The sequence below is a fragment of the Phasianus colchicus genome, chromosome 4 (genome assembly GCF_987193195.1).
Source record: "Phasianus colchicus chromosome 4, bPhaCol1.hap1.1, whole genome shotgun sequence".
Lineage (NCBI taxonomy): Eukaryota > Metazoa > Chordata > Aves > Galliformes > Phasianidae > Phasianus > Phasianus colchicus.
In genome coordinates this window covers 46,363,625-46,386,126 of record NC_143439.1, presented here as the reverse complement: position 1 = coordinate 46,386,126, position 22,502 = coordinate 46,363,625, and the positions used below count along the sequence as shown (strand labels likewise).

Below are 22,502 nucleotides of genomic sequence, written 5' to 3'. Positions count from 1 at the left end.
TGCTAAGTTTGTTTTCACAGTCTTGAGAATAAGCAGAAATTTCTCTCGCCATTCACAGTGTTTACTTCAAAATGTTTGCTTTACTTTCTCTGCTGGTCATCATTCTTTCTCACATCAGACTCTTTTTTTCATGTCAAAATCAGGTAGGTTATACATTTCCTTAAATTTATTTGTCTGATATAACTCTCCCATCTTTTCAGTGCAATCACTAAAATCCTTTCCTCCGAGATCAAGGGAAGTGGTCCTTCCCCTCTACTCAGCACTGGTGAGGCCCCACCTGGAGCTCTGTGTCCAGTTCTGGCTTCCCCAGTACAAGAGTGACATGGACTTAATGGATTGAGTCCAATGAAGGGCCATGAAGATGATTAAGGGACTGGAGCATCTCTCCTATGAGGAAAAGGCTGAGAGAGCTCAGGCTGCTTATCTTGGAGAACAGAAGGCTCTGGAGAGGATCTTATCAGTGTATGTAAATAACTGAACAGGAGGCAAGACAGAGCCAGTGTCTGTTCTGTGGTGCCCAGTGACAGGGACAATGGGCAATGAACACCAGTGGGAACACAAGATTCCTTCTAAATGAGCACTTTTTGACTCTGCCGGTGTTGTGGTTTTATGATTTTTGTTGTCAGTATTCCATAACATCATGTAGAGTACTGGGAGTTAAAGAGTTAATGCTGCAGTTCCATGGATTGAATACTGATACTGATTGCACAGAGAGCCTGGGGAGTCTCCCTCTTTGGAGACAGTCAAAAGCCAAAAGAACTGAAACCAATACCTACACTGAATGTGGACAGTGCTTTCATTATCACTCTTGATGTAAAATTTCAGTAAATTAAGTTTTGAAGTTTTCATTTTAGGTCTCATCATGACGTGGTAACACCATTTATTCTTGTGGGGATAGATTAGCCAGGGATTGTAGTGGTAATTTTGCACTGAATAGCAAGGTGGTGAAATAACGGCTGAGTGTAGATGAAGATGAAGCCAGAAGTCAAACTAAATTTCAGAAGAGAATAAAAGAACTAATAGACCCAGTTAATAAACATTCAGTAGGTTGAGAAGGAAAACATGCAGAAAGTAAAAGGACAGATAATGCTTCTCTGTTATAAGTAGTAGAATATAACATACCTGAATTGTCAAAAGCTATCTGTGATGACACAAATGTGCAAGAAAATCACTTTGGATTGATGTGTGTAAAGGCTTACTACTGACAATTGATGCCATACTTCAAATAACGGTGATCTCAGTGAAGGTATGGAGGAAGATTGTATTGATCACTTCTGTGCATCTCATTGCTTCACGTTTTAGATTTGCTGAATTTTGTTTACTTGAGAAAAAAAGAATTTTAATCACTTACAAAGAATATAAACTAATGGAATGTCCTCACTGTGAAATAAAACATGGAAATTACAAAACAAGGAAAGAATGAGGTTTTCATTTAACATAAATTTAGCTTCTTGCATGCAAAACATACAAAGCTTTATTTCAATCGCTTCACAGTATTTCTTACAAAAGATTTCTTCTGAATGCATTTTAAGGTTCCTTTCTTCTTTATTGCAAATGTCAATACTCTGTTTATACTGGAGGTTCTTCATCTTGCCAGGTTAGTATTCAGGTATAAGAACTAGTTGCATATGCTTCCATTTTCTGCTATTCAGTTTGTAGTATTTGGAGTCTAGAGGACAGAAGCTTTAAATGCTCACAACTGTGATTGAACTATGTGAGAGTTGCAGTTGTGTTTTGTGAAAAATGCAGTGAACTTGTCAGCTAGAACTGAAACGTTGCAGAAGTCGTGCATCAATATTTTTGAACATTATTTACATTTTTGATGCTATTGTGCCAGTGCTTCCACTCTGTTTATAAAATAGTACTGATACAGCCTCTGACTTCAGAAGGATTCTCAAAAGTAAGTATAGCTTTGAAGCTCTTCACTGCCATAATATTGAACTCTGTGAAGAGTGAATTTGAGTATTACTCAAAATGCTTTTTTTAAAATGGGGTAAATGAGTTACTGAGACTGCAGTCATCATGTACTAAATAAACAGCATATTCAGTAGCTAAATTACTTGATGCTAGCTGGAGATATTCACTGTGGAAAGGCCAGATGCGACATGACAAATATTGAATCACCATGTAATTTTATTATAGGATGATTGCTGTGCATAGGGGTTCCAAAATTCTGTTGTTCTTAATCTTCCTTAATTTTTGAGTGACTTAACTCATCATCTCTAATTTTGTTTCAATGTTATTTACATGTACTAACCTCAGAATTCGCAAAACTGCTTTCTTTCTTTATCTTACAATAATGATTTTGGGCTCTGAGTTCTTACCTTCATCCTGGAAATATATGCCAATTTCTGAAGTACTTTGAATAATATACCATCAGAAGCCTTCTGCAACTATTTGCAATATGCTAGATCAGAATTACTATAGGAATTTTATTGATGAATATGGAAGACAAGGAAAAATGTTCTGCGTTTCTGGGGGCTCCCATCTCTTGATTATTTTGCATCTCCCTGGAGTCAGAGACCAATGGGTGCCCAGACATGAAGTCTTGATAATAAGCTAGGGAAGGAACTTGTTTTCTCAGGATTGCAGTTCAGTGCTTACACAATGAGCTACTACATCTTTCCCTTTCCACAACTGACTTCTCAACACTCAGCTTCATAATGGCTTTGAAAACATTATGGAATAATATAGCTGTTTAGATGACTCCTTTTACACTCAAGGAGCGACTTTTTTTTTCTGTTCTGTAATGCAATTTGGAGTATTTTGCAACCAACCATTGAATTGTCCAGATCAGTGATTTGCTGAGAAACATTTTTAATTACGTCACTTAAGATTTTCAGGGCTGCTTTTCTTTTTGATCCTCGTAGTTGAAACAATTGACCCCAAACTCAGAAGTGTACTTGGCAGACATGCAGATTTTGCTGGTCTGAGCTTGTATTAATACCAGTTTTATTTAGATGTTATTCAGTTATGTTCCCTTCTAGACTGATACACTTTTACTGCAGCCATATCAGTTACGTTTGTACTTTTTGTGAATGGCTACTATTTTTTTCTTTTTCACTGTACACATAAAAACGATTTAATATTGCAACAGAAGACAGTAAATCAGTAGAATAGTAATGTAAATATTTTGTCTGCTTTTGTAGAACATCACTGCTTACCTTTGCCTGAAAAAGAATATAGTGTGTTGTAGTAAAGATGTAATGAGAGACTTACCAGCTTCTCACATCTTTCTCACCTTAGGTTCTTCCACAAACATGCCACTGAATTGGCTTGGCTTTCCCTACTTCTAATCTGTCTCTGTGATTTGGTCTGTGTGAAATAGCATGTTGAATTTCTGTTTTTGTTTTGTTGACTTGCACTAATTCCTCCGAGCTCCTATCTATCGGTGTTCAAAGAAAACGTTGCTTCTGATGGTTTTTTTTAGAAGCAGTCATAATAGAGAGGTTTCCATACTTCGAAGTAAAGTTGCGCAGCTGCAGACTGACTATGATGTTTTAAAAAGACAGCTAACAACTGAAAGATTTGAAAGGTAAGAGGCTGTTTTCTTCATGTTGAGGTACTTCTCTTTTCATTTTTAAAACTGTTGCTTTTGTTAACATGAAAACACAGTTTATATGGAAAATTGTGTTCCTGTTGTTACGAAAAATCTAATTTTCTCATAATCTGATGTTAAACTAATAACTTGAAAATTGTTTAATTAAAAAAGAAAAAGATGTGATTTCTGATTTCCTTCCTACATTTTGTGAATTTACTATTGCATTAAAAAAAAATCCATTATCATAAATGTGAGAAGAAAATTACAAGAAAAGAAGACTCTTTGCAAACTATTGCGATAATCGCCAAAGTAAAATATAAAACATTTTTTTGCTCTGACATCCTGCAGTAGTGAAGTCTTTTATAACTGAAATTGCTGTCTGTTGGTAGAGAGCGTGCAATTCAGGAAATGCGTCGACATGGTCTCTCTACGTCGTCATTACGTGCTTCACCTCCTCTCAGTTCTACGTTAAGATCTCCCTCACGTTCTCCAGATCATGCAGTTGTAAGGACAGCTGATCAAGCAGCAGCTGAAAAGTAAGTGATTTGATTTTGTCACTTTGTTTCCATCTAAGTTAAAAGGTTTCTAAATAATACTTTTTTAATTATATGAAGTTCTTCAACACTTTAGGTGGTGCTTAGTTCTTCTTTTGTTGTCTCCTATTATAAAATATTGATTGGAAACAGTAGATGCAAAGTGCTCTCCAAAGACCACGTAATGGATTCCCATTCCTGTTTTTGTTAATGGTCTGGCATCAGCTGACAGCTCCCAAATATATATTGCCTGCTTACTACTGTTATTAATTATATCCAAATATATATTGCCAATTTATTACTGTTAATATTTATCTCCAAATGACAAATGGTTCATATTATGAGAAATAAAATTCAAGAGACACTATGTAGGAAAAAGTCCAACAAGAACAAATTTGATCCCAACATGTTAGATAAAATAGTATCTAAAAGTGCATAAAAATTATTACTGTATTTTGCATTGTTAGTGCTTAAAGGCTATGAATATCTAAGAACATGATCATCAGAGTCCAAAAAAAAAAAGGAGGTCTTGATCAGTTTCTTCATTTTCACTGTCATTTTTATAGAGTATTGTTTTAGATGATGTCTGTTACATGTTACAGGTCTCACCAACTTCATGTCCTGTCTTTCCCATATTATGTAATACATTGCACTGAAGAATGGAAAGACAGGGAGAGAAAAGCAGTGATTATTTTGGTAAACAGCCTATTAAGCAATAAGCTTATGAATGTAACTATCTGTCTGCTAGCTCCGAGAAGCAGAATTCCAAACTGACAAGAGCTTAAACTATTTATGTTGGTAAATACATATGTCCTCTCCTTAGGCTTGCTTTTGTTAATAAAACATAGGTTTCCTGAGAACTGAGGTCAGTGTGGCCTGATCCACATTGCCAGCAATTTTTCTTCTACAAGTTTTTGACAGTGAAACTGAGAAACAAAAATAAAATATTAATGAGGAGGACAACACAGCAGTTGTCTTTTTTTAAATTTTGCTTCACTGGTGAGTCATTAGGCAAACCTTGTTACATATTAAATCAACATTTTGCCTAGTAGTCTGTGGATCATTTTTGTATTGTTCTTAAGTAATATATTTCTTAGAATGAACCTAATTAGTAGAGTATTGTCCTTATTCTTTCTTGCTTTATAGTAGAATGCAATGTAGGCTGGTGATATACTTGAAGAATACCATGTAGTGAAATATTTTATCCTACTTTTCTTACTTAGTTCTTATGAGAACTCATTATCAGATCCTATCAGCAAATATCCCAATTTCACAAAGTATGAGTTTTGAAAGAAAGTATTTTTTAATTCATATGCAAGCTAATTTACTGTCGTACCTTATAAATGTATTTGTGGATAAGTACATTAGAATAATCTGCACATCTATCATCATCTTTCAGTCTATCTACTTATTCCTTCCTAGGAACTTAATACAGTAAAGTGTATGCTGTAATTACATTTTTCTGTAACTGTATTTCTGTGATCTGATTTAATCCTCTCAAGAATTTGTCTTCCTCCTCAGCTCAAATTTACTTTGTTAAGTACTTGAGCAATAAGTCAATGAAGTGAATAGAGAGTTTTAGATAGTATCCTAATATTTAGGAATAACAGAAGAGACCACAAGGAGGCTAATCAGTACTACTACTTTATCTTAATTTTCATTAATTTTCATTAAAATGTACTAGCATTATTTTGAAATTTCTTTTCTCTCCCCTAGAAACGTGAGCTTCAAGGAGTAACCAGTACTTGAGCATTCAAACATAACATTTCTGTGTTATAAGGACTTATTATTGAAAATTATGAAGGATGACTTTGTATTCTACCTCTGTTTTCTTCGAATCAGTGATTACTTTTGTGAAATCTCTGAAAACGTGTGAAGTAACCAACTCTGCAAAATTCTGCCCTCCCAACTGTCTGGGATTTTTTTGTGGGTTGTTTTGATGGGGTTGGAATCAAGTCTGGCTAGGTTTTGTGACTTCTGCAATCATAATATAATTATATGAAAGAAACGAGTATATGATACTATTATCTCTTGTTTTCTATTATTAATTAATTTCTAGTTGCTTCTCTTACGTGGTTACAGAAGTTTGTCTATTTTATTGTGAGCTAACAGGAGAATAACATACATGATTGCCTTAAAAGTGCTGAGCCAGTGTATGTTTTATACTGATGATGATAACCTATGTGTTTGGATTGTTAACAAGTGTTTTCTCAATACTTCAAACATTGTGAAGAATGTCTATATATTTTATGAATGTATTTTGCTTACTGAACATTTTTCTTAATAAAGAATATCAGTTGTTCTTTATCGTTTTTGTCATGTAACTACTCATCTCCTTTGGTTAGTGTTTATGTACAATTTAAATATTATCCCAATATTAAATAAAAAGTAAAAACTGGTATTTTAAAAGGTATTGAGGTAAATATTATAAAACTAATAAAAAAGTATATTCTGATTTCCAAATCGTATTGGGAGATTAAAAAAGTATTTTTCAAAGAGCAAAACATCAGGAATCCTTCACACAGCTCAAGCTGTTAGAGAGGTGACATGGTTCTTTATATTATGACTCATTAGATAAAAGTAGAGAGAGCTAATCTTTAAAATATTTAGTGTATTTAGCAGAAGAGCGACAAATTTAGACTATGAGGTGTGCTATCAGAATCTTATGGTATTCTCTTAATGTCCATCTATGCAAGATATTGTATATCAGATCACTGTTCTACTCCAGAATGCATGGGAATGGAGGTTGATATGGTGTGTATTCCAGGTGTCATGCGGAGGACTGGAAGTGGGGGGAGTTGACTGTTGCACATCTTTCCATTAACCAACAGGTGGGGCTATGACTGCTTAATGTTTTGAATAATAATTAAAAAAAAATGTGATTACCAGCTAATATTGAAAGCATTCCTAAAGTATAAGTAAACAACCTATTAAATAACAAGAAAAACTTTTTTTTTGCTTTTAGAATTTGTCTATTTTGCATTATGATTGTTACAGTTGTAAATTATACAGATTATTGAGTTAACTAGAAATATTGTCTCATATCATTGTAGATAAATGCTAATTGCAAGCTAAATTGATATATTTTAATTTTACATATTGCATTTTGTCTTGTGTGTGTATTATATTTTACTAATTAAAAACAACTTGGAACACATTCAGGAATATCTGAAAATGCTCGTATCAGATTAGGCTTCTGAGCCACTGGAAGGAATTGTTTATTTTAAAATGTATGCATCCATACTTTTTACTTTTGACATCTCTCATTTGCCAGTTACAGAAATAGGGGAGGTTGTTGTCTCTTATGGTTTATCACCATTTGTAAATAAGTCAATAGTTTTTTTTGATGCTAATTCATTTTCTGCTCTCAGTTCTTTCAGCAGTGTCTTCTAAACACCTTATTTTGCATATAAAGCCTTCAAATTGGAATCTAAATTAAAAAGACAAATGTTCCATCTTATTGATAAATGTTTATTCCCACATGAAATTTATACTTTGTCTTTATTATTAGCCATAACACATTAATAACCCTTCTTACATGACTGTCAACTGTAAAAATTAGCGGATCATGGAGCACAACATGTATAATAAAGTTAGTGTCATTGCAGTGACTAAAGCCTGTGCAGCTTTCTGAAACAAAAACAATGCTGATATTCAGACATTATTTTACCTTCTGCTGCTATTATTTTGAATACATTTTTGTAAGCAACTACAATAAAAGAAAAGAATTAAACAACTTTGCATTAAAATAAAATATTTTATATTTGAAAGTACAAAACAAGCCAAAATTTGTAGAAGATTTAAATCGGTGGACTGTCATATATGAAAGAAATCAAATGTAAATCAGGGATATGATAATCTCTGCTGGGCTTCATTCAAAGAATCTTCTGTGCTGTTCTCAACTGCTGAAAGACCAAAAAATCATGGCATCCTCATGACAAGTTTTAATCATCATCTCGGGTTAGTAGAAAGCAGAGTAGGGCAGACATTAAATCTTACTTAATCTGTTTTCTGTTGTTTTCTACAGTTGGGAATGGAGGAAAAAGAAGAATAATAAAGGTGAGGCTGTAATTATTGGGGCCGCTTTTTCTACAAGGCAAGTGTATTATCAAAAGTGGAGAGAATAAAAGGATAGTTTTAATGAACTTATTAAAACTTGAAGTGCTTGATTAAACTTTCTGTGTTGTTTTTTTTTTTTTTTTTTTGAGTGCTGCTTAATTTTTTGTGTCCTGCTGTACTGTAGCTGAAATGCTAAGTCATGACTTGAAACAGTGATTGAGCAGCTGGTGGGAAGGCAGAGCCAACCCAGGGGAGCTCAGGTGCAAGCAGTGCATCTGAGTAACCAGAAGGAGTGGAGCCAGGATCCACCCCTTCCCAGACCTCATTTAAGGGTTGGCAGTGGAAGTAAGGGTATCTTGCTGGAGATCCCTGACGTCTTCTAAAGGTAAGCAGAGATTTTTTTCCTTTTTTTCTGTGTCCACAGTTGCTGCTTGTCCTCATTTGCTGCAGCCAAAGGCTTTGCCACCTTGCTATTGTTGCTGTACTTTCTATCACATTATGGTGTTACAAATGTTGTCCCTAAACTTTAATTTAGATTAACAATGTTAAAGAGCAATTATAGAGTTCATTTGAAAATGCAGTTCTTCTATTTTTTTCTTACCCCAAATCTGAAAACAGTGATATTTCTATGTGATGCTAATTAAAGAGGGCTAAGTTTAGGGTTTCCATCTTTTCATGTAAAATGCTTCGTGCAAAAATGGTGCGTGTGTGGGAAGGCTGACCTATTTAAATGCCATTTCTTAAATGAATCTGTATGACCCTAGCTGGAGTGCTGGGATCAAGCCTGGGGCACTAAGGTGCAACAGTCTTGACTTACCCCAGGTCACTACCTCCTGCAGTGAGAGGCTCTGCAAGGCTCTCAGTACCTCAGAGGGCTTGGTGTCACCAGCAAAGAACCACCAAAATGATGAAATAGCTGGAATATCTCTCACATAAGGAGAGGCTGACTGAGCTGGGGGTGTTCAGCCTGGGGAAGAAAATGCTTTGGAGGAAATGTGTATATAAATGCCAAATGGGGTTGAGACAGTCTTAGTGATAAGGAAAGGGCAGAAGTCAGTGGGCACAAATGAAAATATAGGGAACTCCATTTAAATCTAACAATGCAGTTGTTTTTGTTTTGTCTTCTGTGAGAGTGGTCAAATGGTGTATCAGGCTGCTGGGTGAGGTTGTGGAGTTTCCCTGTCCATGGAGATATTCAAAACCTGCCAGGCTGCAGTCCTGGACAGCTTGCTGTAGCTGGACCTCCTTTGTCTAGTCCAACCCTCTCCTCAGTTGTTCCTGCAGGCTCACAGCTGCAGCTGATTTGGTGACTGATATTTTCCTGACAGCAGTGTGATTAGTTTAGTTTGTCCATCTGTGTTTTGGAGGAGTGGCTGACGCATCAGAGGGCTGTGCTACCATCCATTAGGACCAGGAAGGCTAGAAAGATGGGTGGAGAACCTTATGAGGTTTAACAAGAGCGAGTGTAAAGTCCTACACCTGGGGAAGAATAACTGCATGCATCAGTACAGGTTAGGGGAGGAGCTCTGCAGGGAAGGACCTGGGTGTTCTGGTGAATAACAGGTTGGCCATGTGTATCTGTGTGGCCAAGAAGGCCAACGTATTTTGAAGTGGATTAAAAAGAGCATGGCCAGAAGGTCAAGAGAGGTGATCTTCCACCTCTATTCTGCCCTGGTGAAGATACATCTGCAGTCCTGTGTCTCGGCTCCCTAGTTCAAAGATGAGCAGGGGCTTGGAGCATCTCTGATCTGAGGCTGTTCAGCTTGGGGGAGGCTGAGAGGGGATCTTATCAATGCTTTCAAATATCTAAAGGGTGGGTGTAAGGTGGATTGTGCCAGGTTCTTTCCAGCCTGTGCCCACTGACCTTTGCCCTTTCCCTGGATGTCATCTAGCTGTGTGCCTAGTGACAGGACAAGGGGCAATGGAAACAAACTGGAACAAAGTTCCATATGAATGTGAGAAAGAAAGCCTTTTTTACTTTGAGGGTGATAGAGTACAGGGGCATGTTACCTACAGAGATTGCAAAGTCTCCTCTGAAGATATTCAAAACCTGCCTGGAAGCTTTCCTGTGCAACCTGCTGTAGGGAGCCTGCTTTAGCAGGTGGTTGGACTTGGATGATCTCCAGCAGTCCCTTCCAGACTATTGTCCTGTGCTTGTGATATATGGTGAAATCATGCTTTATTTTCCATGTTATTTTTGACTTTTAAAAATTATGAGTATAAAAATAATTTCTATTGCTTTTTTTTTCCCTCAGTATTAGATTAATCTACATTTGAACTGAGGTAGATGGTGACTTTTAGTATAGATCACGTTGTATTTCCCTCTCCTGTGCAGAGGGAGCATAGTCTGAGCAGAGCTGCTCCACCACAGGCTTGCCAGTGGTGCCTCCATCGTGTCAAGGTGATGGGGCAGGAATTAGACTATTTGTTTATATCAACAACAGCAGCATGATGATAAAGGGGGAGGGTGGGAAATCAGTGTGGATGCCAGTGGCTCTTTCTACTTAGCTTCAATACAGTTGTGTATTTCTTTTTTTTCAATACAAACAGAAACGAGTGGCAGTGTGGTTATTGCCACTTGTAAACAAAGCTCTGAAGGAAGTTTTGCACTGAGATTTTACTTATGTTGACATCAGATTGTTTTATCTGACATGTGGGTTACTGGACTAAAGCTGCATGTGCAGTCAGTCTACCTGTACTCATTTTCTTTGCATCAATATTTAACTCGAAGAGTCGTAGACTCCGCTATCACAGCTGCCCTTTGCTTTTCTGTGGTGTGTTTGTGCCATCTAGTGGACGTCTGTCTTTTCTCATGATCATAGCACACCGCAGATCCGGTTATTCCATGGAAACTTGATACATCCACTAAACTCGCAGTGAAACAATTATTTAGAAAGCCATGTGATTCTGCAAACATCGCTTTGCCAGAGAGGTTTACAGCTGCAATCGCTTTGCAGAAAGAGCTTGTTCTTAAGAAAGAAATAAGGAAATCTCAATTCAGCTTATAGCTTCTCTTCCATGAAAGCACAAACGCTGACCTTATCAGCAAAAATCTCATATAACTGAGCAAATTGATAGATCTGAAGGCTGAATTTACCTCTGTTCTAGTAACTACCACTGAATTTCTGGACTCTACTGTCTAAAATGTTTAAGTTCTGCAAGGGCAGCAAAGCAGGACAGTAAAACTCCTGAATCCCTCAAAGGAGTGCTACAAAATTCAGCTCTGATAATTGAGGTGGTTTGTGTAGCCACGTGTTTTGGATACAAACATATATGTGTAATTGCTAATGTAATGATAGCAGATCCTGTTCTCTTCAACAAGAGCAGAAGGGGCACTTTTGCCTGGGCCAGAAAGTTAAGGAACAGACCGGCTCTAAAGCAGTACGTGCACCCCCTGTTTCTGTATGCGACCACACAAACGCTATGTCTGAGAGCAGGGTCTAAACATACCCTGAACTCCAGCCTGGGGCCATGCCCACCACCCTCTGGTAGGTGCAGAACCTTTCCCTGACGCAGCTCCATGCTGTTCCCTCGGGCCGTGTTGCTGTAACCAGAAAGTAGAGACCACTCCCTTGTGGAACTGTGGGCTGCCACGAAGCCTCCCCTCAGCATCCACAGCAGCAGTTTTGCCGCGTGCTCCTTGGGATGCCAGCAGTAGTAAAACCTTGCTGACTCGCAGCCTTGATGGCTGAACTGCAGGAGTTGGACCCCGACAGAAGGATGGGTGTAAGGATGCAGAAGAGAGGGAAGGCTGTTTTCCCGCATTGTTGTGTTGGGGCTGACAGCTGCGTTTTTTGCGTTATTTTTTTGTAGTTCCCTCACACTTCGTGGTAAAAGAGATTAGACAATGGTTTGCATGTCACGCCAGGCAAGCTCTGCGCTCAGACTTGGGTCTAGCTATGGGACGTGAACAAATCAGCATCCTGAGCCCGGGCGCAGCTCAGGCAGCTCCGGTCTCACCCGTTTTCCCTTTCCGCCGCACAAGGCGCCGAACAGCCCGTCTTCCCCGCCCGCGGCCGCGCTGCCCTGGGGCGGCTCCCGGGGCTGGGCGGTGCGGTGCAGCCTGGCGGCGCTCCTCCCGCCGCCGCCCCTCGCAGGGCGGGCCGGGCCGGGCAGGTATCGGCGCTGCCTCCGGGCCTTGACGCCGGCTCGCGCCCTGCGGCCGGGCTGCCCGCTGCTGTGGGCGGGCGCGTGAGCGCGTGCGGCGTCGCATCGCGCTGGGAGGCGGCACGTGGCGCCGCGCCCCGTAAGGCGGAGGGACGGCGGCGGTGTCTGCGGCGGGGGCACGGCGGGGCGAGCCGGCGCAGCCGGCGAGTCGGTAAGTGGCTGCCTGCCGCCGTGACCGCCTTTGTGCGACGGACGGAGGCGAGCAGGGGTTTCGGGAGGCGCTGCCGGCCGTTCCGTGGCTCTCGCATCCCTCCCGGCCGCCCTTTGTTAGCGTTTCCCGGCGCGTCCGCGTGCTTTGGGCTCCGCTGAAAAGCAGAACCCGTCAGGAGGATGGCTCGGTCTTACCCGGCGCCTGTCAGAGCGGCACCGCTTTGTCTGAGCGCCGTGAGCCGTTTGTCACGGCGCTGCCATCGCGTTCCGGTGGGCGACCGAACCCGGCGCTCGTCGGGTGTGAGCGGCGTGCGGGCTGCGGGCTGCCCCCGCCCCTCCCCGGGAGCCCCTTCCCCAGGTGAGCCGGGGTGGGGCTGTTCTGCATGGGAAACTGTCCTCTTCCCCTTGGGAAACGTGCGTTCTAGAGAGAGCAGGGCGAGCTGCGCGTCTTTCCTTCTGTATGTCATTAACGTACGTCGCTTTCTCGGCGGCTGGGGTGTTAACATCGGTAAATGACAAATCCGCATCTCTCCCGTTGCGGTCCGGTCGTAGTTCTGCTGCTCTGTCGTTTCGGGGTAACCCGCCCCGCTAGGAGCGTACGGTACCGGCTGTGGGCAGCGACCTGGAAACCACAGCCGTGCGCCTGAAAAATTAATGCTCCGACAATGGTGGCACGGAAAGCGATCCGCTGCTCCGGGGGGGTTTGGGGGGGCACGGACAGCCGCCGTATTGCCGGGCGGTACTGAAAGCCGCTGCACACCCGAACGTTGTGTGCCATCCCCAAATAGCGTGCAGCCGTTGTGCAGGGAGAAAGAGCTCTTTCCCTAGAAACAGAGCCCTTTATGCTGCCCAATGGCAGCCGTGTGTGGCAGGTGCTCTGTTTTGGCAGATTGAAGACAATACATTGGGGTCAGAACTGATTTTTTAATTTGACGTGGAGTAACGCAGGCTGAAAAGATTCTAATTGCCGAAATAATGCATCGATGGTTGGGTCTGGATCAGAGCATGAATCAGTAGGCACATCATGGTGAGACTCTGTAACAAAGCCATCAGTATATCGTAACACAGCAGTAATTGCTAGTTCTGCTTGTAATGTGCTCTGTGCCGTTTGAATCCAAGTCAGGAACTCATTGTATTCATAAAACCAGCTCTTCCCTGGCTGGTATTGGTCCGTAGGTCTGGAGGTTGTGTTTGGGTTGGGATATTTCATTCCAACAATGATCCTGAATGGAATGCTCTGAGTTTATTGAAACTTTACACAAAATTGATTGGTATATTTATTTATGTCCAAGTTTTATGATAATTATGAGAATTATTCAGAAATCTTTATTAATAAATGTGGCACGTAGCAAAGAGATTGCTCCCAATTGCCACTGGGTCTTTCTCTTCCAATAGGAAAACATATCTCAGGGCATCCCCTCCTCAAATTAAGGGGTCTTTTCAAATACCCACTTGGACAATCCTGCATTTTAGAGTTGATTCACACTGGTTGAGCAACAACAATTTTTTTTTTTATTTCATGAGCTATATAATGTCATTTGTAAGAGCACAGTGATGACAGACCCACTCGGTCCAAACCAGGAAATGTCCTGCAATGTTCTGTGATAAGGCATCACCTTTGCTCATTTTTGATTTGTTTCTTACAGGTGATTTTGGTTTGTGGTCTTGTGAGGGTTACGCAGGTGGTAGTGGGGCTGACATTTTTTTTTATTATTTTTTAATTTTTTTTAGCATCTACATCCTGCAAACTGAAATAGAACAGGTTTAATTTCAAAAGTGATTGTTACCATGGCAGTAACATGTCATTTTAATTGCAGATGGTAAAAAGCTGCATTTCTAGTTTCCCAGTTCTGATAACAGCAATGAGAATGCTGAACTTCTGAGGTTTTCTCCTGCTTACCCACACAGTCATTCTGAATATTGCTTTGCCAGTTATTTCAGTCACTGAAAATTGATATATCCTTGTGAGCAACAGTGCTCAACCTTATTTCAGTATGTACTGACTGTAGATGTCAGGAAAGGTCTTTTAAAATATGAAATTGCTGACATAATAAGCATTGGGTGAAATGTGATGATCAGTTCATGAGCATGAATATATTTTGTTGTTGTTTTACATGGAATTTTTATGTAGACAGCATCTGCTTAAATGTCTTCAACATGACTTTTTTCTCATGAGCCAGGACAAGAATTTTCTTCAGATTCTGAATGATTTATATTTGAAAATAGCTGACACAGATTGCTAGGAGGAATTTTTTTTCCTCACACAAAATCAGCGCGCAGCCTTTGTTCTGTAAAGGCTCAAATAAGAGAATTATAGCAAATACAGACAAGCCTACCACTGGCATTTAGAAAAGTACGGTCAATTCCTTTGGCATCAGCAGCCTGAGGGCAGCGTGGTTGTGTGGAGCTGCCTTTAGTGTGGTGTAGACATGGAACTGCTCTGAACATAGATGCCTTCATTGATGTACGTGTTTGAGCAGGATTTAATAAAGTGGTCTGAAATGCATGTTAGAATAGAATTCGTTGGTTTCACATAATGTGATAGAATGCCACATAACGTTGCAGCATGAACTGTAATCACATTAGTGCTACCACTGGACAGGCCAAATTCTGTTTTTTATCTGTTCAGTCAGAGTTGGATAAGAAGTGTGTTTGTTTCTGCAGAGATCCTGTGAGTTCTGTCTTTAAGAAACAATGATTGCTGTGTCAACCTTGTGCTTATTGTTTCACACCACTTCCTGGAGGCACTCCTCTTGCTTCTCTGCCTTGCATATTACACAATTTCTTTGTTTAAAAACAAAAATACGTTTTGTCAGAAGCGTAAGATGTTTGCACTTAGTTTACTTTCAGCATTTATATTTATGATTTCCTACAGAGGAATAAAACTGGCTTGCTACGTATCAATTTTAATTAATAATATTCAAGAGCCAGTGTGTTACATGGGTTGAATCATGGTGATTTGTTTAATTAAGTCTGAGGGGAAGAAAAATGTAAGGATCTTGCTGTGTATTATTCTGGGTATATGGCTTATACTGCGGTTGTACCATACATGTTAAATGAATATAATTCAAATGCTAGATGATAAACGTGTGATCTACGTTCATGCACTTTTAAAGCCATTTTAAATTCTCCTTTGTGTGGATGCCACTTGCCAAATTACAGAAATACCAGTTCCATACCTCGAAGAAGCCCATTTAAGAACATACTCTCAGCTGATTTCAGCTCACGGGACCAGGTGTTGTAGCTAAGCTATTGTAATTATCACCTCTCTGCTGACCACTTTCAGCTGTGGTAACTAACTCTTACAGAGTGAAATCATTAAAGTCAAGCTCTTTGCATCTCTGAAATTGTCAACTCTATCGTGTTAGTTATAACAACTACCTAGCTTAATTTTCTTCAACTGTATTGCCTTCAGAAAACCTATTTATTCAGGTCATTTTCATGTAAAAGCTTTCCTGGTGCTTTAGTGCTCAGATGGACAAAATGCAGCACATGCATTATTGACCTGCTTGCATGTGTTTTTTCATTGCTCAGCTTTTTCTGAAAGCCAGCAGTCAGAGCTGGGCGGCTTGATGAACCTGGTGATGGGTGGCAAGGCTGCTGTGGCAAATGAATTGAGCTGTACAGGCTACTTTCGTGTGGCTCTTCATAGCAAGCTGATTTTGTTCAAAGTAACATGCAGTCTTTCCCTATGATCTTTAATAAATTCACATGTGAAACTAGAAAAATGAAGATGCAAAGTGAGCTGTGGAGCAGTTTGACATAATGTAGAAGAGAGAGAAAAATACTGATTGAAACCCTTGTAAATCTGTGAGTGTATTTTGATGTACAGGTGATATAGCTTGGTTGTGGGACCATCTGCTAACAAAAATAAACTATCTCCCCTCTAATAAAGCTTGTTTACTGTGAAACTTTCACAGATCTTAACTGTGTGAGCTGTAGGTAGTGACCTCTTCTCAAAGGTCTGCATTTTTACCATCTTCAGAAATCCTGCACAAATTTTTGGTGTTATGTCCTCTGAATATTGTAGTTTTCACACTCACCTGTGAAAACTTTAGCAAATAAAGTGAGACATTCCATGTTTCTCATTAACACTCACTACAGCATTTGTATTGGTGACTTTGGTGGTGCTTACTGCGTATGCAGTTGGCATGTAGTTGGAGGGGGACTGTGAATATTCTAGATACAGAATTGAAGCTAACTGATTTGATAGGACAGAGACACTGTGGTTGTAATCAACAGGGATTAGGTGGTAGTTCTTCAGAAGATCTGTGGTTTGTGATGAGCTGTGGAGCTAAATAAACAAAGTCACGCTACTGCGGTAAAGACAAGCCTGGAATTGTGATGTGCAAATAGTAGACCTGCATGAAGGATGTGAGAAGTGATGCTTCCAGCCTTGCAATAATCCTTTTCACCTATATCATTGTATCCAATTGGAGTGAACATTTCAAGAAAGATCAGACACATTGGAGAGAATCCGGAGGAGAGGAATTAAAACAATAGGTGGCTTAGAAAACGTGGGCTTTGAAGGTTGAAAGAAATTGGCATTGTTTCAGCTCCAAGCAAAGAAGAGTGGCAGGGTGAGCACAACATGATAACCTTCAAATGTCACAGAGCTGCTGTGAAGTAGTATTTTTCACACCTGTGCTGGCTCAGGTGATATGTAACAGGTTCAGCATTCGTGAAATTGAGCAAAGGGATTGGTCACTGGATTGGGGTTCTGAGGATTTTAGAATTGTGAACTGTTGGAATGTTGGTTAGGAACAGTGTAAATGTATTTGATTCTTTCAGGAGAAGAGTAGTGGGATAGATTACGCTTTAGGGTTTCACAGGCCTAGAGGTGACCTCAACACTTTTCTTCCTGGTGTTGACCACAATGTGACTTGTCCCCTCACAAATGCTGTTACTGAACAGATTGGCTGTATGCAATGTTCTCCAAAGAGAGCTGGTGTGTGAGCAGAGATGACCAAACTTATAATCTCTCTTTTAGAGCCAAATCTCACATCCACTCCTTTTTGCCCAGGCACCAGTTGAGGTGCCTTCTATGAAAGAAGAAAGTGTGAAGGACTGAATGCTTTGGGAGGAACCTAACCTGAGATCTGGGTAGCAAAGGGAAAGTGACAGGAATTGGAGAGCATTGGTACAAATTTCACAAGACAAAGGACTGTGTGATGAGTAGGATAATACACAAACACAAGACATGAAGAAAGGGAAGGGGAACTTGGGCTTTGGGGCAGATGACAAGAACTTGGCATGGAATAAAAGAAAGTGCAAGTTTCCTCATAAAGATTTTGACTCTTTTTATGTATCAAAATAGATACTTTACTGATGTTACTGATTTTTGTTTTACCCACCTAAATCAAGTTCTAATGGGTGCACAGGGTGGATCTGCCCAGAAACAAGATAGGAGGCAGGGGCAATAAACTGGAACGCAATAGGTTCCATCAGAATATGAGGGAAAACAACTTTACTGTGTGAGTCATGGAGCACTGGCACAGGCTGCCCAGAGGCTGTGGAGTCTCTTCCTTTGAGATCTTCAGAAACCGCCTGCGTGTGGCTCTGAGCACCTGTTCTGGGTGTCCCTGCTGGAGCGAGGGTGGGACCAGATGGACTCAGTGGGCTCTGCCAACCTCAGCCATCCTGTGTGTCTGTGTGCATGTTCTCAATGGGAACTGGAGCTGTGTGCAGACAGAAGCTGTGGTCTCTGGCATTTGCGTCGTTTACTGCAGAAGCAGGAAGACATCTGAAGAAACTGAGTTAGAAGGTGGCTTAATTAAAGCATTTTCATTCACTTGAATGATAAGCTTAGCTAAAGGCACTAAAACTAATTAAGATTTGCTATTGTGATTCTGACTCTTTCAAACATTTGTGTGTAAGGGTTTTTTTTTTTTTTGCTTCTTTTTCTTTTTTAAACTTTGCGAGTAACAGGGATAGTGATGTAGATAAAGACCAGACTCTAATTCTCACCTAGCTTAATGTGAAGCATTAGTTATTAATTTGCCCTGCAAATGACATGAAACGGAGCAGCCCCTTATGACAAGAAGATCAAAAAAAAAAAAAAGCCTTCAAAAAAGTTTCCTATTTCTGCTTCTAGTGGCAAATAAGGCACATTTTCATACCTTTCTTCAGAAGAAATCATTTTATCAGCTTTCACAAAGCTGTCAGCGCATCAGAAGTTGCTAAGAAAGAAAAAATGTGATGATTTTTTTCCTTTTCTTTCAAAAATCCTGTTCCAAGCCTGCAGATACTCAGCAGTAGCCTATGTTGGCCTGTCTGGGGACTGTGATGATGCACTCAGAAGCTTTGGCACTCATTGCTGCTTGTGTTTGGAGGAGTGAATGGCATGCTCATCTTGTACATGGGGATTTGGTATTATTTCTAACCACCCTGTTCCATCTCTCCCTGCTGCCAGTGTAAGGGTGGATTGTACTAAGCAACTCTGCTGTATTTTTGTTCTGGCAATTAGTCTTTCAAGTGCCCACACAGCCTGCTGTACACTATCACAAATTACTAGGTTCTGTATCCTGATACCAGCACCTGATATTTAATAAACTTTGTGCTTCAGGTGATTGTGTTTCCTGAGATGGGATGGAGGGCCTACTGGTTCCCTGGTTTAGGTTACAGAGTGCCGTGGATGCAGGAGGAGCAGCACTGGTGTACCGCCAATGGTCAAAAGGTGATAGTGAGATGAGGTTTGTGGAGATAAGGTAGTAGATTTTGTCATATCTACCAGTACAGCTGAAAAACAAAAAGTAGGTAACCTTTGGAGCACCTCAGTGCTGTGATATGTTAAAGGCATTCCTCTGCAGCCCTTCCAACTAGAGGCTACAGACCAGAGAAGTTATTTAAATGTATTTTTTTCACCACCTAAATGTTTTTTGTGGAGCTATTTTATGTTGTCAAAAGGAGCAAAAGAGGTGGTGAAGGTTCATTAGTAATTCCAAGGGAAGTTGAATGTTTTGGTTTGTCAGACTGAATGGTGACTGTGGCTGGGTCCTGTTCTGCACAGTTATCTGCAGACTACTTATTTTCAAGTTGTAGTTTCTCTGTTTTGAGATATTGCCTTCAATTTGGTGTAGACTGAAAATGAGGACAGGCCATTTCAACTCTAGGTGGTTCTGAGATTTTCTTGTAGGGTATTTGGAGGAGTAGCTGTCCATTTTTGGGAGAACAGCATGGCTCTTTAGACTTACAGCAGTGACTGCTCAGTGAAGGACAATTCTCCTGAGGTGGAACAGATCTTTCTGCAGCACACTCTGCAAAGCTTTGATCCCTTGGATGTCATGCTGAATGTAATGAAGGCTCATCTAACCATGTGTTGCGAGACAGAATGTGCAAGTATTGTCCTAGATTTGTGAATTGGCAGATGATCCAGAGATGTTTCTACAGAGGACTGGAGGTCCTAGTTGGCTTACACTTGACATTTTGCTAGCTCTGGAGCAGACAGGAATCTATACTGAAGTGAACGACTGCATATGTAGGTAAACCTTATAATGCATACACAGACTCTGTACTGTTGCATTTGGCTTTGTACTGCTTTAAACCTTAAAGACCTTTGTGACCCTTGATCGCAATTCTGTGGTCACATTTGAACTTTGGTTATGGGAATCCCTATGCAGCATTTCAGTGGAAACGCTTTTCTATCTGACCCACATCCAGGCAGTAGTTGTGCTCCCTTGGTCAAAAGGAGAGCTTGTTGTGTTGCTGTAGGATCACTGTGGGAGTACCTTCTGCACAATATGCCTGGGTTGCACCATTCTGTTTCCTAACAAGTATGCATGTTCAATTTCTGGCAGACATTGGCACTGCATTGTGTGCGTATGTGAAAAACATGAGATGACATCTCTTTTTTTTTGCCGATAAATGCTGCTGTGATGGTGTCATTGCTAGGAAGGTGTTGCTCATGCAGTCTTTCTTTCATTTCTTTCACTTCCATGCCAGATACCATTTTGTCAGAGTTGCCCTCTGCTGCCATCTGTTGCAGGGCAACAAAATGTAATGGAACACTGGCGGGAATGGTTAACCTCTACTGCCACACCACCACCATCTGCCTCCGACGTCATGGGCCAGCATAATGAAATAGGAGGCGTTACTTTCTGAGCAGCTCTTGTCCAGCAGTACGTCTGTTAACTGTGCTGTACCATCACAAACAGAAGGACAAATGTAGAAGGACAAATGTGCTTTGGGGCTGGAGCTGGGAAAGTCTCTAGTAGTGTCTTTTTTCAAATTGCTATCTGGTGACCTTCATGCATGCCGCTCTGTATGTGTTTGCTTTTGGTCTTCGTGCTCCATGGATGAAGCTTGTGTTGAATTCTGCATCTGCAGGGACAGCAGCACCAGCTTTGCTTTTCTCAGCAATTAATTGCAATTTCCCACAGTCTCTTATCACTTAAGTTTCAGCTCTTTCTTGTGATTTCAACCTGTCAGTCTGCAAAGAGCCTACTTTAAGTTCTGTTTTACGCCCTTTCCTGACTGTGAGTGTAACTTTCCAAGCCTAGAGCATCTCCAACATAGAGCTGTTTGGCCTGGAGAAGAGGAGACTGAGAGGAGGGGATCTTACCAATACTTATAAGAATATAAGAGATGGGTGTAAAGTGGATGGGGCCAGGCTCTTTTAAGTGGTTCCCAGTTACAGGAGAAGGGGCAATAGGCACAAACTGGAACACAGAAAGTTCCACATAAACATGAACGTTGCCCACTTTGAGGGTGACTAAGTACAGGAACAGGCTGTGAGAAGGGTAAGCAGGTAACTAATGTGGCTGTTTTCCTGGGCAAATAACAAGCTGAAGACATTTATTTAATTAATGAAAGATGTATTCAGGATATTTTATCTAATAACCTCTTGGTATGTGGAGATTGGATGGTTTTGTCTCCAAAAAAACACATGGACTGAAAGACCAATGGCTGTTTTCAGGCCTTTCATTGGGTGACAGAATGAGTAAACTGTTTGCTGGCACTTTATAATTGTCTGGAGTTTGTAAATGAATTAAGTGAGCTCTTCATTTAATGCTCAAAGGTTACCCTCCAAAAACACACTGGCAGTGTTTGCCTTTTAAATTTCTGTAAAATACCACATGAGAGTCTCTGCAATGTAGGACACAGATACAGCTGGCTGCAAACAGAGTAGTACCTTCAGTACCTGGTATCAGGCCCTAAATTCCCTATAAGCACATATTTGCTACAGACACGCAAAATGCACGTAGTTCACAATAAAGAAAGTGACAGCTGTCTTTCTTTCTTAAATGGCAAAAAAATCTGGTGTACATATAATGAACGAGTTATGGTCTTGTCCTTGCGGGCACTCCTGGTCCAGCTGCACGCAGTTGTGAACCCAGTTCCCTGATACGCTTCCTGAGAGCAAGTGAAGCACAGCTGAGCTTGAGAGAACGTTGCTGCTGGAGCAGCTCCACTGGTCACTGGGTTTTATCTTTGCTGTAAAACGCTTTGTTAAGTTCATGAAAGATTGAGGAGAAGCAGCGCTTTGCCACGCATATATTTGGTTTCTTGTCAGCAACCTATGCTCAACTCCCCTTGCCCTCATGCTTCTGGCCTTCCTCCAAGTCGATGCCATTTTTGCAACTTGTGTCTAATTTTTTTCCTTTTCTGATAATGGAATGCCTAAGATTTTGCTGAGGTGCGATAAGCGTGGCATGATTCTTTCTGTTTTCATACATCATTATCTTATTTGGCATAGAATTTTCTTGAAAAATAATTAATATTCATGTTCTTATTTTATCAATTGCAAACCGCACTCGTGTTTTTCATATTTTTCCTGGGACTCCAGTGTCATGGTGTTCAACCTCATTTAGTATATATATATATATATATTTTATTTACCAACAAATAAAAGAAATGTGCCTCATTTGCCTTGCAAAAGATTCCTTTTTTTCTTTCTTTTTTTTAATACTTAAGGAACTAACTTTCATCACCATTCCCCAATTCTTCCATAGGATCCTGTCCAACAGCACGCTGTATTGCCGATGTGTCCATCTGCTCGGTGCCTAGGGACAGGGACTGATGTGTAAAACCCAATCATTCCTCAGCAGAGAGAA

At 40.5% G+C, this 22,502-nt stretch overlaps 2 protein-coding genes across 8 annotated transcripts in view; both read left to right on the top strand.

The window, feature by feature from the left end:
• Positions 1-8,236, top strand: part of CEP135 (centrosomal protein 135) — a 33,084-nt gene extending 24,848 nt beyond the window's left edge. For 2 of the 4 annotated variants that reach the window (XM_090139419.1, XM_031588610.2), the window contains 4 exons: positions 3,431-3,535; positions 3,931-4,077; positions 6,842-6,905; positions 8,102-8,236. In XM_090139419.1, coding sequence (XP_089995545.1) covers positions 3,431-3,535; positions 3,931-4,077; positions 6,842-6,905; positions 8,102-8,128 — 343 coding nt within the window. In that variant the 3' untranslated portion in view covers positions 8,129-8,236. Of the gene's footprint in view, positions 1-200; positions 3,410-3,430; positions 3,536-3,930; positions 4,078-5,790; positions 6,377-6,841; positions 6,906-8,101 lie in introns of those variants that run through there. The other 2 variants (XM_031588612.2, XM_090139420.1) reach the window with 2 other exon arrangements.
• Positions 8,237-12,226: 3,990 nt separating this feature from the next.
• Positions 12,227-22,502, top strand: part of CRACD (capping protein inhibiting regulator of actin dynamics) — a 110,190-nt gene continuing 99,914 nt past the window's right edge. For 2 of the 4 annotated variants that reach the window (XM_031588613.2, XM_090139405.1), the window contains exon 1: positions 12,227-12,451. The gene's annotated coding sequence lies outside the window, so the exon portion shown is untranslated. Of the gene's footprint in view, positions 12,452-12,653; positions 12,809-22,502 lie in introns of those variants that run through there. The other 2 variants (XM_090139407.1, XM_090139406.1) reach the window with 1 other exon arrangement.